Raw genomic sequence first — 16,595 nt, forward strand, 5'->3', positions numbered from 1 at the left:
CACTGACCTGTACTCTGGATATAAACCAGGAATATAAATATTTTTTCCTCTGAAACTACAGAAAAAAATACAAGGAGGAAAAGTACAAAGTCGCAATTGAATCAGAGAATACTTTCCATAGTTAAAAATTAAATACTGGCTTCAGAAACAATACAGCCATCTGCTCTGTATCTTAAATAGGGTTAACTGTGAAAAAGAGGTTCTTGTAAAATCTTCAGTTTGAAACACTTTATTTCCCAGTATATTGCTATATAATTTTGCAGTTAAACCAAAAAGGAGTATCAGAGATGAATATGGAATACTTACAAAATGAATTAGAATTTGAAATGCCAGATTGTCTTCACAATCACTACAATATGAATATTGATGGATTTTTGCAATGAAAAAATAATTACGACTTTGCCAAAAGATGGCTTAATACAACAATCAAAACATCTCTGAAAACTGGGACTTGTATTTCTGCAATTTCCTATCCTCTCAGATACTTAACATTCAGTAAGGAATTCTCATTAGAAAAAAAAGCTACCTGGTTGCAATTTTACTCACTTATGGAGTTGTGCTGTATTTCAATACATTCTTGGGAAAATAAAATTTAAAAAAATTAATAGAAACAGACACTCTATAAAAACTATGCAAAGTATTGTAAGTCTGGAAAATATTTGTGGCATTACACAGGATACTGCAAAAGCAAAGAAAAAAAATGCAATTTCCCTATTTCATGAATATGAACAATGCACTTGTTCCCAGCCATTTAGAATGATCTGACATTCCAAATGTTTATAAAAATTGGGTAATAAAAGAATTAAGTCAATACCCTTAAGTACAATAAATAATGCTGTTTATTATGGTCGAGGTTGCCCATGAGTGTTTGTTCCATATCTGCTTGGGACATTTGTAAAACCAGTTCTGAACCCTTGAGTTGCTCCCATTCCTGGTATTCCAAATCCTTGATTGAGTGCACTGCTGTAGGGTGCGGATCCATGATTAAAGCCCAATCCATGGGGCCTTGTCTGAGTGTTTAAAAGGATGACTGGATTCACATTTTTGCCTGGTGTATTAAAAGAAAATTCTGGCGGTGGGCTGCTGGGCTTAGCTGGAGTGGATGTCACAGGGTTCAAATTATCTGCAGCTTTCAAAGATGGCATTGGAATAATATGATGATCCGAAACGTTCAGAATATTGTTTGCAATAGGCACAGATGATAAGGTAGGTCTGATCCAGTCATCTTTGAAAATCTGAACAGTCAAGGTAGAGACCAACGTGTATAACCTGTTAGTGACATGGGCAAGTACCATTTGTTCATTTGCATCTCTCCGAATTCGGACATGGACTGATCCAGCCTAGAAAGTGATAAAAATAAGTTGGCTGTTAACTGCTACTTCAATAAAGATCCTCCATATGCATTCAAGAGGAGGCAAGTTATCCTGCAGAGAATTATGTAAAGACCTTTCCCAGTGGAGACTCCTGACTAAACTGAGAAACTTAGTAAATAACTACATAATTAGGACACATTTAGGTATTTCCTGATGTGTTTATGTCTTATGAATGTATCAAGATCATCATACAGGAAAAGTGAGTCTTAAAATCAAACTACAAACTACAACGTGATGGCAGGAAAGGAAAGGCAACAGCCAGGAAAAAGAGTGGCCCAAAAGAAGAATGAAGTGCAGTGGAACTTCATATGCCAAACTTAGGAAAAAGTGTCATCACCGTGATATTGGAGCAGGCAAGAGGGACAACACACATGGCAGACACACTCAAATCAGGACCATCACCAAGAAAAGAGGCAATGCCCCCTGTGGACCACAGAGTAAGAGTTCCTCCTGGAAGTGCATATAACTGTGGGCTGCCCCTTCCCTCCTTCTCAGTATCTCATTTACCTTGAACTACCGCTGCAGAAGAGAACAAGACACAAAACAGAACCCCTCACATGCTTTTCCAGTTCATATTTAATAAAGAATATGGTTCAAAGCTTGTGCTAGGTAAGCCGTTTTTACATCAGATGGTGCAGCTGAAAACATACCCAGGTCTCAGGAAGTTTGTACTACAATCTAGAAGATGCCAATACATAAATATGCATCCAAAAGTTTTATAAACATCTGTGATCAAACCAACAATGCTGTGATCCAGTATTCTGGCAGCAGAACATGAAACCAAAAGCTATTTTCACATCAGCAAGTCAGAGCGGCTCCTTTTTTCATTTTTTTTAACAAGAGTACTATATTGGAAGAATTCAGAAACAGAAAAAAATTCTTTGAGTCTGAATTTTCCAGCTGTCACAACATACCTGCGTCAATTTAGGAATAAACAAATTCTGTGTGATCATTCTTTATCACAAAAAAATCTCTTAATTTCTTTCAGATTACAGAATGACAGTACATAATTTTAGGTGTTTTTCTTCTACATCCTCCCCCAGAAAGGATAAAAACATGATTCTACTGAAGATCTTTCATACCAGAAAGTTTACAGGCATTGTGTTTACCCTCTGAGACAATTTACACTAATACACTTAATTTGAAAAAAAACACAAACTACTATTGTTCATCATTTTCTTCACTGCCAAAATACAAAAGAAATTCTGCAGTTGCAAAATGCATGCAAAATTCTAAATCCACAGCTGCATCTCCATCAATTTTTTTTAGATTTGAGAAAAATATCTTCCATTATTTAAATAAAAAAATTAAAGTAGTAATTGATACCCTTTTTTTAAAGGCTAAAAAGACAATCTTACCAAAGTGCCAAAACCTAATGTCCAGAAATGCTCATTTCGAACTTCCAAGACACCATCCAAAGTTGAAACCTAATTTGACACATCCAGAAATATGAAAATAAATTAGAAATAATGTTTCAAATCCTTTTAAAAATGTACTTTTACACATAGGTGAATAATACAGCATTTTCAGTAGTGAAATAAAAGCTTCCATACACAGAACAGACAATGTCTGTCTACTGTACTTTTGCTACCCTTAAACATCCAAATCCATAAAAAACATGGATTTACATTGCAAGTAACTCTTGCTGTCTACTGGCAATATTTTCTCAACCTGATATACTGTAAGTCAACAGCTGCCTGCACTCCTTCTCCCCTCCCTCACATTTGTAAACCACTTCAATGGTAGTTCAAATTTAGTTAGTCACAAACAACCTTCACTACTTCAACAGATTTGTTCCAGATGACTGTATAACACTATTCTTAGATGGCAAGATCAGTATTTCTACATGCAGCTCAAAAATAATATTAAAAAATAACTCTAGCAATCTTCTTGGACTACTCACAAAACCTCTTAATATTCCCAAATCTTATTTAATGTTAACTGTAACACACTGTGTCATGCATTGACTTACCTCTCTAAGAAGTTTATCTAACTGGCCAATCACATGTGGTGGGGTTGTCTTTAAGAAAAACAGGAGGAAAAAAAAGTTACAATATAGATTTACTAGCTGTGTTTAAAATAAGTCTGGTCTACACAAGGGACTAATGTCACTAAACAATAAATTCATACAAATTCATTATGTTTATTTCTACTACCCTTAAAATTATTCTACCACATCACAAATTCCCCTTATCCTTATTCAAATGCTTAAAACAGATTTTATGGGTTGTTTTTGTTATTGATGAGGACATTTAACAAAACTGAAACCACAAAAACCCCTTGTTTTGTGACACTGCCTTACCTGGAGTAGTACTTTCCCACTGTAGACACTCATGGGATACATGGTGCCAAATGTCATCAAAGCAATTGCTATAGCAGAGGCTGTGTCTACAGCAAAATAATTGCTAGAGAGAAAAAGCAATTTTAAAGAAAAACAGGTATTTACATTTTTTTAAAGGTGTAAGAAATTTTGTTCTTTTTCATTCTTTTAAATTGCATATACTTGCAGAATATTACACATACTAATCTCATCTGAACTATATGTCTTTGGAAAAATATATATATTCATGGAGTTGCAATCCCTTTTATACAAAATACAGCTTTTTATAAGATTACACCTTTCAAGTATAAAATGCCATTTCCCATAAACTGTTCCTTTTTTCAAAAAACAACTGTACGTACTTGATTTCAATGAGCATGTATGTAATGCAAAGAGCTAGAGCTCCAGCTATATCAATCAAGACAAATGGGTTCATTCGTGGCAGAAATATGCTACTCAATCCTGGGATGACTCCACAAATACTGTAACGAAACAGAAGAAGTATCTGTCAACTTGCTGCTCATCATTACTTCAAAACCCAAACGTTACACCCACTATTGCAGCATTTGACTTCAAATACACCCTGCAGACACAGCAAATGATGTCTCTGAGGGCTGTAAAAACCCTTCTAATTCTGTGCCAAGTTTTGTAATTGTCTGATGTCAGGAACAATTCACCCAGTTTAGATCCACATCACATTCTCTCTCATATCTGAAACTAATACCTCTTTGCTTTAAGTCTGTCTTCCCATCTACAAAATGTACATACACTAATCTTGTTACAGCTTTTCTGCATGTTAAAATACATATCTTGTGTTACTTTCTATTTTCTTGTAACATAACTGTGTCAGCTGTACACAACACAAGAATTTAAGAGGTTCTGACACTGCTATTATATATATGCAAGTTTGGGGGGGCTTACATATAGTCTTCAATCCATCTGCCACCGCAGTGTGCAAGTGTTTTAAAGCCAAAGCTAATTAATTCATGGAGTCTTAGAAAAAAGGGAGGAGACCAGCTATCTGAATAAGAGGAGACCAAGAAATCCATGAGGGAATATTGGCAAAAATTATTTATTTATAGTTATCAACAGGAGCATGAAGAGAGAAGAGGATCTCTGTACTTCCCATTGAGTATAAGTGCATGTTATGTACTGGAAAATCTAAAAGAAAAGACAATGCAAAAAGTTTTGTTGCTCTGGAAGCAACCAATGTTTAGACATCATGTGCTGGTCTGCTCTTACTCTTGCAAGAATTTTAATCAATATAACTACATGAAAGTGCAAATATTCTGTAATCAGGACTGCTTCATAGAAAACATCTGAAATAGCTCTATAAGTATTAACCAAATTGAATTACTTTTTTTTTTTTTTTATTGTTGGCATAATTGTCTAGACTCTTGATCTGGAAGCCCTTCAAGTTATTAATGTCCTTCCCTGTAACACTGTGTTACTACATCATTCAAGAAAAACTCTGCTCGTGTCTGTGACAGCTATCCACATTGTTAATTTTTTTAAAGCTGAAACTCCAGGTACTTGGGGCAACCCTACTGCTAGTCTTCCAAAGCTGTTAGGTAGAATTTGGGTCTGGTGATATAAAACCTTATACCCATATAAAAGAAAATCTTCTGTGTAACAAAACAGCATTCTCTGCTTTCCTCAACTGTATAGAAAAATCACAACATGCAGAAACAGGTGGGCACACATAACATGTTATACAATATGGTTTCACATTCTTATTTTGATACTGACAGCATAAGTCCTTGGAATAACATGTATGGCTCAAAATAAACATTTCTGACAGCTGACAAAATTATTTGCAAGCAGTGTTATCTCACATGCAGATATCCAATACAAGCAAGATATCTAACAGACAAGATGAACGAGCAACACTTCTTCAGCCCCTGGAAGGCACAGACTTTCCAGTTTCCTGCTGGACAAGTGAGCAGTTTCCATAGCTGTGTTTCAGTGAGTAACCTGTTTCATAAAACACATTTAAGCTGCAACCATGCTAGTCATTTGCCCACCCCACAGAGTAAATAAACACAAATTACTACAAAATATATCCCTCAGGTAATGATTGTTGAGAAATGCAGTTCAAGTCGATTCAGGACAAAGCTAGTTCACCTCATGCAAGGAGAATTACATACAATGTACTGAACACATTCAAAAGGAAAGTTATGTAGAAAGATGTACTTCTATTACATTGATGTATCTGGGAAATATGAGAGACCATGTTTGCTCTAGAGTTCACACACAAGACCTACAGGAGGTAAAAGCTGTTTTAAAAGCTCTAATACACAACAGTTTATGCCTCAATACCCATCTAAATCATTACTATACACAAAACCACAAAACTGCCTTTTCGGGAGCTAACAATTTTGAAAAACATCATAAAGCTTTACCTTCTACTGAGATCCGCAACATGCTCCTGAAGCCAGCTTGTGCTGGCAGCTGCAAAAGAAAGAAGGTAATAAAATTACTATGAGTAAAGGAACTTATTTTAATGTACACTTAACATTTTATTTTAAGGGAAGAACCCAATACACTGTGAATGAGTACATGCATCTCAACAGATTCAGTAACTTGAAAAAACCCCACAAAAAAATCTGACTTTTCCAGTAAAATTTCCATCTCTCATAATAATCTGAACTGATTAAATACAAATCTAATTGCACAGTATAACCACCATAATTATATTTTATATACAAATATATAATTATAAGTATAAACAATTCAAGCAAAACCGTATTCACTGAATCAAGGCATTATTTATAGCAAAATACATGGAAGACCAGGAAAAAGAGAAGACTGTTTCTCAATATTTACTAGTTTTCACAATGCTCAATGGTCTCCCAGCAGTTAGTTGGAAAGACTGCAAGCCAACTTCACAGTGGAAAAAGTCACAGGCAAAAGAGCTATTAAGAAGAATTATTACATTAATTTATTTTTAATCCATTAATATATCCACAAATTGTCTTCAAAGTTGTGAGATCTGTCAGAAAAGCTTCACTGCTTGGATCCAAAAGGCTGAAAATAAAGGGTACTTCAGCATTAAAACAATACTCAGTTTATCATACTAATAACAACATACTACTCAGAGAGCTCTATAAGTAAACCAGAGTTGAAATCTGGATGGCAATTCTAAACTGCATGAAGTTATAATAATAGAGGTAATAGCTATATATATATCTGGTAATAGGGGTAACAAAGGTAAGGTGACCAGACAAGTTATACCTTCATAAAAATAGAAACATTTAAATATTTTCCCAATTCTTATTATAGATTAATTTATCGCATACCTTCGGAGACGTAAGCAAAAGGCTTATTCCTAATGGAAAGCATTGTAAATAAGTTGAAAAAGAGAGCCACGAAAGTACCAACCAGCAGTCGCCCCCTAGAGAGGGGGAAAAAAAAAAAAGTATCTTAATTTCACATCATCACAAAACATTAAATCAAGCTCTAATTACTAGTAACAATATCAAAATACTTTGCTTGGTATCGTTCACCAAGACTGGAAACAAGAGTAAGATAAACCAGTGTAAAGCTAACAACTGGCAGTGTATTTTCCTTTTGAGGATTATCTCAGATCACTGCACTCCATACGTCAATGTTATCACAGCAGGCTGTACATACTGTTCATAATGTTAACAGTTCTTAAATAATTGCATAAAAGCACATACATACATATTTATCCTTTGAAAATACAAATGCATGGCAGTAGTACTCTCAGCAGTAGAGATAAAAAAACTTCATTTTCCTATGGAATTACAGACTATGCCCCTGTCCTTGCCTAGGAGAACTAGAGCTTTACCATACATCCTATGTCCCACGCTTTTGCACCTTAACACCTTCTTCTCTTTTCCCCATATTCTTTATAGTCTTCATCATCTTTGCAATACCTCCAGTTCCCTAATGATCACACCACCCTTCCCCTCACATACCAGGACTCCTAAGAGGCCTCCATAAGAAATGAGAGTAAACTAGAAAAACCAGCAATATATAGTTAAATCATTTCAGAGATCATGTGTATTACACTTGAATTGTACCTTGAAAAAACTGTTTGCAATACAGCTTACACAGTCTGAAACACATGCCAAGGTACCAAGCCAATTTGGTGTTGAATGTACTTGCATAATTAATACATGCTAGATTAAGAATTAGAAACACAAACAGATGCTGAAAAAAAAATATTTTACATGTCAAAATAATTTCTTACGTGTGTATCTCAGGTTGTTCCAGAAATCGCTCTGCACTACAAAAATAATTGAAAATTTCAGTTATATTCATACAATAAAACCTTGACACCTGAACAACATTTTTTCAATTCTGAAGAATTAGCTGTCATTCATAAACAAAAACTGACAGATGCAGTACTGAAACAAAATTAATTAATTGCTTAAATAAGCACAGCAGTTTTTAGAAGTGATGAAAGCATTGAACACTGAAAATCAGCAGGGCGTAATTTAGATTTTCCAGCTGTTTCCAAACTGTGCCACACTGGTGCTGGCTACCATGAGTGGGAGCTTGTAAAGATGCTTGTAATGAACATGCCCAAGTATGCTGACTGCTACTGCTACCACCCATATGGGTAACCACAACAACCTAAGTCTGAAATCCCTGACTTACAGCCTCTCACTAAGCAAGGCCAAATAAAGTAGATGTTGGATACTGTGGTGGAGATACAAACATTTTTTTTTACCCACTAGTAAAATAAGAAATGAGCTTCAGCTGTAACAGGAAAACCTATGGTAAGCTTTGGGAATTTTCTAAAATGGATGTTCAAAAACTCAGAGGCTTTGACAGTGCATCATTATTAGAATACCATTCCAGTGTATTGTCAGTACAACAGATAGAGCTATAGAATAAACTCACTAAGTTGTTAATGTAGCCCTTTATAGAGAAACAGAAAAATGGAAGGTATGGTGCCTCAGTTTTAAATTCCAGTTAACAAAAGCCTCTTCATTTTTAAAAGACAAATCTTTTTTTAGGCTAACATCCTGAAATACATATACTTCCAAGCATAGATGGCACGTCAAACTAAGACTTGAGCAAATCTTGAGGGACTGATTAAGTTGATACTTTAAATATTCATACCCTTAACATATTATGAAGTTACTTTACTTCAGGAAGTAACTGAAGTAAAAAAAAAGTTTTATTTATTAATGAACTTAAACAGTTAAGATGCATAGAGGAATGTATTAAAGAAAATAACTCTTTGGAAAACATGATTATTAACAACATTTTCCTTCCTATAATTTAATCTGAAGCCTTCATGTAGCATAATCAATATAAGGTTTAGCAGTATTTTTCAAAATCTGAAGGTTTTTTTCTACAATCTCTCTCTGCAGGTAGCATTTGTAGAATGCATATGCTTTTGCTCAATCTGGAATATCTTTGTATGTAACAAAAAATTAAAGAACATGGTACACATCCCTACCTTTCTTTCAGTATAAAAAGAGCACCAAGCTGTGCCAGAACTGTAGATGCAAATACGGCTAGAACTTCAAACCTTTCAAACCTGAAATTTGAGAATTAAGTTTAGAAACACTGAACAATGCATCACACACATTGTGGTATGTGCAGGAACCAGCAAGATAGACCTACTATTTCCAGTTCTCTCAAGACAGAGAGATAGGAAGACACTGGAAGTTTTATGGCATTATTTTCTTTTAAGCCAACACTCCACCTACCACAAACAGCTTAAAAATTGGCATTTCTTAATTATTTTTCCTGTCCCTCCCCTCTCCTCTCCTATTCTGTCACTGTCCTTTACAGCATCAGTCTTGGATCTCTTTATATTCAGGCTCTTTTACACACAGATTGTTAGTCATGGCTGTTAGGGGATACAGGCAACGATACTCTGCAATGTGTCAAATGTTGCATTATCAAACACTAGATCTTGTTTTTAGTACTTACCCAAATGAATAGACTGGGCTGGGTTTCTTCATCATTACCCAGTAGCTTATTAGACAAGTTACCAAACTGAAAAAAGGGGAGAATGAGACTGTGATAAATAACTGCAGCCTTTGCAAGCTGGATAATCTAGAAATACACACTTTAGCCAACAGATCTGAACAAATCAATATAACCACCTTTTATCATGAACTCAATCCTTCCACCCCTGTCACAACTGGATTCCAGTGAATCCAGAAAAGATTGTGCTTGGGAATAAAACTGAAATTCTTCTCCTAACACCAAAAGAGAATAATATTCCATACAAATACGAAATACAACATCAAAACTTCCCCCAAGTTGAAAAAGGTGTTTTGAGACAAGACCACAAACCTCAGCAGATAAAAAATTCTAAGAGAAATCTGAGATTCATTCAAGTTGTATTACAATTCTAATGCAGTCACAGACCAAGTGAAGTATTTTTGTGCTTACACATCAATAATTGATTTTCCTTTCTTCATGTTTGCTGCTGTTACTAATAAATGTTTTACTATCAGTCAGAAAAGCTACAGTAAGTAGTGGGCAAAACAGACTGTAGATAGGCAATTTATACTTTTTATAAGCTAGTAAGGAAGATGACCCAGGCTACTAAAATAAATTACCAACAACCACATGCACTTTATGCAGTTTCTTTCCCAGCCACTGCTACCAAGCTTCATCTCGGGTAAGAATTCAATATATTTCATGTCTGTAGTATCAATATTATCAAAAGCGTTCAGAACTTTTGTAGTTTAAGTAGTTTTAGTATAATTTTGTTAGGTAATATGAAAAATGCTAAAAATATCTAATGACCTTATTGGTAGAGTGCATGAGATCTGGCTCTTGAAGTATTTTTAAATAGAAACAGGATTACATACTCCTTGTTTCCTGATGCTAAAACTGAAGGATACTTCAGAACCAATTACTATGGCACGAGGGAAATGATCAGACTGAGCTACCAAATAACAGTTTGATGCTAGATTCTGTTTTGCACGTGCACAGAAAAATCCAGGACTGAATTAATTTGTTTCTAGTAATCCTCAATACAGCTATGATGTTTCTCATATCTATTTTTTGTGACGTACAATTTTATACTAATTTAAGCTATATTTAACCTGTTAGTGTTTCTATATTGATGACTCTAAATAACATGTATCTGCAAATAAATGTTGTATGTATAGAAATATACAAAGGCAGGCATAAATTAACAGTAAGACTAAATGGGGGAAAAAAACTCACCTGAAAAGGTCAAAGATTGTCAAATATGTGTAAGCAGTTAAAGCTGTGAAAAGAGCAAATATTATAATTTAATATAACTTCTCAATGCAGAAATAACTTGTGTTCTTCCAAGTCCCTTTGTGCAGCTCTTTCATTTTCTATCTGTGTAAACTGTCTCTGATGATAAAGCAAGTCTGTCTTTTGTGTATCTACATAATATGAATGTCCTAAACACACCAATATATTTAACTTCATAAACAGGTTGACTATGGCAATCCCAATTTTAATAAAGCACAGAATAATACCCAGATCCAAAAGGTATTAAGCTTCTGACTTAATATTTAAATGCAGAAAAGTCAGGAGAACTTCCAGTAACACATCATCTGCCAAAGCAAGAGATATGCTATGTGCATTACTGCAGTAAGTAGGCTCTATCAAGTTTTTTACTTGTGTTCCTTCTCTGACCCATCTTGAAACTGCAAGAAAACCTGTGTCACAAACACACAAGGTATTCTACCTTCAGTACAGATGATGGGAAACATCTTGGAGCCCCGATATCAAAGTAGAAGATAGACAAAATACTGAAAAGGGACATTCCTGGAATCAGAGAAGCCTTTTGCCATGCTACAAACATTGTAATTCAACTCCAAATGAAGGTATTCATACATCATTGGTACTGTTTATATGAGGAACAGGTTTGAGGACTAGCTTAAAAGTCTACTTTTTTGCAACCTTAAAGATAATGAGGACACTGCAGGAAGAAAATGACCTGCAGGTCTGGAAAACACTGCAAACTTTGCAGGACTTTAACCCATCCACACTAGCCTGCAAGAAATGCCTCTAAACTGACTGTGTCAAATCAAAAGGAAGCACTTTCCAAACCTGGCTGTGCAGCCACCTAACTCCCTCACATGCTGAACTTTGTGGGTTTTTAGTATGTTGTAACTCCACAAACTAAGAAACACATAGTAGCTGTTTGTAGTTTCAGTACCAGAGCCACCTACCTATGCTGTTTGTAGAGCTGCACCACATGAGCAGGAAGCCAATACATATTAAATTTATAGCACCGAAAAGCAAGATCTTCCAGGACTGTGGATGAGAATAAACATGTATCTTACATCTTCCAAAATTTATAAGACAAAAGTATATCTATCTTGTTTTAAAAAACACTATTGCAGTACCTCACCATGCAAGCAGAACTGGCTTCTCCTCCCTCTCAAAAATGTACAACTTATTTTAGAACAAAAAGCCCATATTCTGTTTTGAATTCTACAGATTGTCTCAAAATTCATTTATAAGCAAGCAGTGCTTGTGCACCATGCTTAAAATACCTTTTTGGTCTAAAAATATAACCCCTGTATAATATTTGCATTTAATTACAACACATACCATCTGACTTTTGAAGACAGAATTACACAACTTCACATCAGCGGGTTCCTTTCTTTGTGCTGGAAATTAGGTCCTAAAACTATCTGTCTGTACTCAGTTTACTATTACTGAACATATTAAATGTAAGTAAAATTCTGGAGAACACTAATTGACCGGGATAAAGCACAGGAAGGAATTCAGCTTCACACGTGAATTGTGTTTTTTTTTAAGCACAGCTAGAACATGTCAAATAAACAGTTCCAAAATATACTCAAGTTAATAATGTATTTTAACCTATCACAGCTAACATGATTTTAATTATTATTAATTTTTTGAAAGAAATACTTACCCTCCTATCTGCTGCGACCAGCCTAAATTCATGTGTTAGCTTTCCAACCAATGACCTCTGTGATTTGCGAAACAGATGTATTGTCCCCTTAAAAAAATTAAATTTAATTAAAAACTGTATTTAAACCATAATTTAAATTAACAAAAAGGAAATCTTCATTAACTATTTTCACAATTATATCAAAGACAATGAGTATTTTACCAGAGATAGCTTGTAAAAATGAAATTAAGCAGTATTTTTTAACCATTTAACTTGATTATTATATTAGAATATTATTAATTACTCAGAATTAAGTTTAATTTAGGTATAATCCAGAATATCAAAGCACACTTCCCACCCAAAGCCAACTGATTTATTAAAGTGAAAAATATTGAGTGTGTATATATGTATATATATATATACACACACACACAAAAGAACCCATCAGAGAAATAAAAACAATGCTGGTATCATCTGTAACGTGGTGAACACAAGGCCAGTAACATGAGACATACAAACGATCTCAGTAATGGCTTAACCTAAATGCACAGGGCTCATGTGGGCACTGCAGGTGCTCCCTCTCCTTTCCTGGGGCAGAGAGGACACGTTCATGTGGGAGATGGGAGCGAGAGGGTGTTACGTGGCTCTCCTGAAAGTGTGATAGGGAACAAACTAACAGAAAATTAATCAACCATGCCACTTGCTCCTCTTCTCAGAGGGCCCAAGCTTCTAGTTACTTGTCTCCCATTCTCTTCTCCCCACAAAGAAGTCCATGTTCCACATAAAAAGACTTGCAAGATAAATTTGTGGACTTGTAATGGGTCATACACATGATTTAGGGCTGGATGAAATAAGGTTTGACTGTAAGCTATAGCATCTGTAACTGCAAGACATATCAACAGGCTGGTTACCAAAACACTCTCAATTTGTCAACATAGCTGCATTTCATTGCACCTGTAGAAATACACGTATGTCTTGGTGTCACCAATTAAAAAAGCAGTACTACAGAGCCCAAGTTTTGCTCACCTAAGGCAAAAGGCTGGCACCCACTACTTTCTTCACTAGCTACTCATTTTGTTATATTTTTTTCTCAGGAAACACATAGAGGACAAAAGAAGGCTTTGAAAAGCTTTCCTAGCAGGCAGTGGACTGCCTGTTTCAAAGGCTACTCTACCAGCTTAGCAGCCACTGCTTTCCCATGCTGGTAGTACCGTCTCCATTGCCTAACTGCGCTGTGCCACACCTCCCGCTTCACGTCAAGTATGCCGTGCATTAAAGCTGTGGGAGGAGAAGCTCATGCAAAGGCATAGCAGCCACAGCTCACTCCTGGAAGTAAGCTTTAATTCAGCAGATTTGCACTTTGGCATTAAAGCTTCTTAGGTCCTAGACTTCTGGCAACACCATGCAGAGAAACCTGTGTGCTGAGCAGCAGGGCAACTACCCCAGACCTCGGTCACTGAAGGTCCCCGTGTGGTGTCACAACAGCTCCACAAGAAGTATTTCTTCACGTGTGAGCATCTGTTCCACAATGCCAACAGGTGAAAGTACCTGCTACTGGCACTGATATCAACTGGTTTGCGTTCAGCATCGAAAGGGAAAGTTCAGGCACCCAGCCGAACAAGCCTGCTGGGTGGTCTTTCCCAGAGAAACCAAGTTTCTTCTCTGGGAAGTGAGCCCCACGTACCAGCAGTACCGGCCCTGCGCTTTCACTGACGCACGGCAGCAGCAGCAAGACAGCCGCTTTTTCCCGGTGCCAGCTGCGGTTCTCTGACCGGTTTGGTGCTTAAGGAAACCCCTAAGGCCGCGACTCAAGCCGCAGCCCAGCCCGGGGGCTGCAAGGTGGGCTGCAGGCACAGCCCTCGCTCGGGACGCACCGGCACGGCACCCGCCCGCTGCCACTACAGAACCACCGGCGACCGGGAAACCGCGAAGGGGGGCAGGGCGGGAAAGCCGAGAGGCAGTCCCAGCGGAAAGCCGCGGCGCGCGCTCCTTCCGGGCCGTTAGCAGCCGCCCCGCCGGAAGCGGCGGTGCCGCCGCCGTGGCGAGGGGGCACTTCCCGCTGCAGCGCCCGGCTAACGGCAACCAACGGCAACCAACGGCTGCGGGGCTCCCCGCGCGCAGCCCGGGCAGCGGGACGGGGGCCGGACCCCCGCGCGCAGCCGCGTCACCACCGGCCCGGCGAGGCTCGCGCCAGGCGCGGGGCCAGAGCAGCGCGGCGCGGCTCCTAGGCCCGGCCCGCCCCGGGGCGCCGTGCTGGGCCCTGCCCTGCCCGGCCCGGCCCCGCCGCAACGGCAGGGCCCCTGCCCGCGAGCAGCGGCGGCTCAGGCCGCCTCCCCAGCCCGCTCCCACGCGTGACTCCCCTCCCCCAGCAGGGCCCACTCACCATATTAGTCCCCGCACCGGAAGAGACGGCGCCATGCGAAGCCGGAAGAGGCGGAGGAGGCTTCCGTCGCTACGGCAACGAAAGGGCCCGTAAGGCCCCGCGCGGCAGCGGATGTGGCGTCTGACGGAAGGGACGTGCCCCGGCGGAGGGTAATATATGTATATATAACCGAGCTAAAACCGCGCTAGCATCACTGCAGCCAGCCTGTTCTCTGCCGGTGTGTTCTGCATTCATGGCAGTAAGTACTCGTCTTTCAGGGTGGATGTTTTCCCAGCAGAACCCCTAAAGGACAGTAGCTTTCTGAAGTGCAGGAGCTGAAATCAGTCCCGTTATCGTGTGCTCAAGTTGTGAGCCCTGCTCCCATTGTTCTGAAGGTGTTATAACAGCATTATAGTTCAGAGGAGTCTCTTCTGGTGAGAAGCAGAAAGCAGACATTGAGGGAGGAAAATCACGGGGCCACATTTAGGATGGCTCTGTGGCTACTACTGAGGCTCTGGATGACTAAGACACAAGGGCTGAAAGGTGACAACAATCTCCTTGTGTGACCTGGCTACCAGACCACTAGACTGTGCCCTATAGTTTCTGTGAGAAGGAACATGGGTGGTAAGATCACTTGACGTGGAGTCAGTGCTTGCTAGTAATGAAATCCAGAACTTGGAAGTTAGGATAGCTCTGTTAAAGGAAAATGGTGTTACAGAACACCTACATGTGATTTATGTACAGAAAGATTTAGTCACAAGACAGCTTATTTGTTACTTATTTAGGAAGTAAGTGAAAAGATGTAGGAATAAAAATTTCAGCTAGATATTTTCTAAAGACAAATTACTGTGAGTAGCAAGATACTGAAACAACCTTCTGTGTAACACTGTCCTGTCTTTGGTCTTTCAATGCTCTGCTCAGTTGTCCACTGACTGTAGTTACAGTGGTCAAAAATGTTATTTGCATCTAATATGTCCTGTGAAACATACCAAAAGACTTACCTGACTGTGGCTGGGAGTGACTGGGCAGGTAATTGTGTTCCACAAGACATGTATTTAATGTCTCAGGCCTGCTCATTCTAACCTGTTGGCTGTAATTAAGAATTTTTTTCCAGTGCACAGAAGTAGTTTTAGGAACAACATTAAAAAAATAATAATATTAAAAATCCATTTACAGTCTGTAAAATTTGCATGACAGGTAAGAGAATCCCAACTGCAATGTTGTAGTATGTACACCCTCCACAGGCTGCATCTGCTGCCTTCACTCAAATTTAACCAGGAAATCAGGTGAACCACAGGGGTAACATTTTAACTGCATTATATGCTCCACAAATAAGAACTAGTTTGGTTACTTCATCATTGACATATTGCCAGGCATTTTGATTATTTCATATCACAGTGTGTTTCTTTACAGAAGAGGAAAACAGTTACAAGAAATTGCACTTCTGCAATTCATAGAAGAAAAATACTACATCTAAGAGTCTGCTGATACTAATATTTTTGCATATAGCAAAACGATCAGTCTTCAAGGATGTCTTACAACTGAGGCAAGCTTGAGGCCTTCAGACATTAGTAAAATGGGATTTGGGAAAAACAGAAGTTACAATAGTATTAGAAGAGCATGTGCTCACATATACTTGCAAAAAAAAAGTGGAAGCTTCAAAAGAATTTGGTAAAAACAACACACTTGACCTAT

At 38.1% G+C, this 16,595-nt stretch overlaps 1 protein-coding gene across 3 annotated transcripts; it reads right to left on the reverse strand.

Moving 5' to 3' along the window:
* Positions 1–821: 821 nt before the first annotated feature.
* Positions 822–15,007, reverse strand: SLC30A6 (solute carrier family 30 member 6). Of its 3 annotated transcripts, none has more exons than XM_051615814.1 (14): positions 14,922–15,007; positions 12,560–12,646; positions 11,847–11,931; positions 10,864–10,906; positions 9,610–9,675; positions 9,131–9,211; positions 7,910–7,945; positions 6,993–7,087; positions 6,096–6,144; positions 4,056–4,175; positions 3,676–3,778; positions 3,346–3,393; positions 2,732–2,800; positions 822–1,340 (listed from the first exon to the last, which is right to left on the reverse strand). In XM_051615814.1, exons 1-14 carry the CDS (start codon positions 14,922–14,924, stop codon positions 843–845), a joined length of 1,383 nt encoding a protein of 460 aa, XP_051471774.1. In that variant the 5' UTR covers positions 14,925–15,007; the 3' UTR covers positions 822–842. The 3 variants fall into 3 exon arrangements, with proteins under 3 accessions (XP_051471774.1, XP_051471776.1, XP_051471775.1); XM_051615816.1 differs by lacking the exon at positions 14,922–15,007 and adding an exon at positions 14,413–14,486; XM_051615815.1 differs by lacking the exon at positions 9,131–9,211.
* Positions 15,008–16,595: the final 1,588 nt, after the last annotated feature.

Source organism: Apus apus, chromosome 3 (genome assembly GCF_020740795.1).
Source record: "Apus apus isolate bApuApu2 chromosome 3, bApuApu2.pri.cur, whole genome shotgun sequence".
NCBI classification, from domain to species: Eukaryota; Metazoa; Chordata; class Aves; order Apodiformes; family Apodidae; genus Apus; species Apus apus.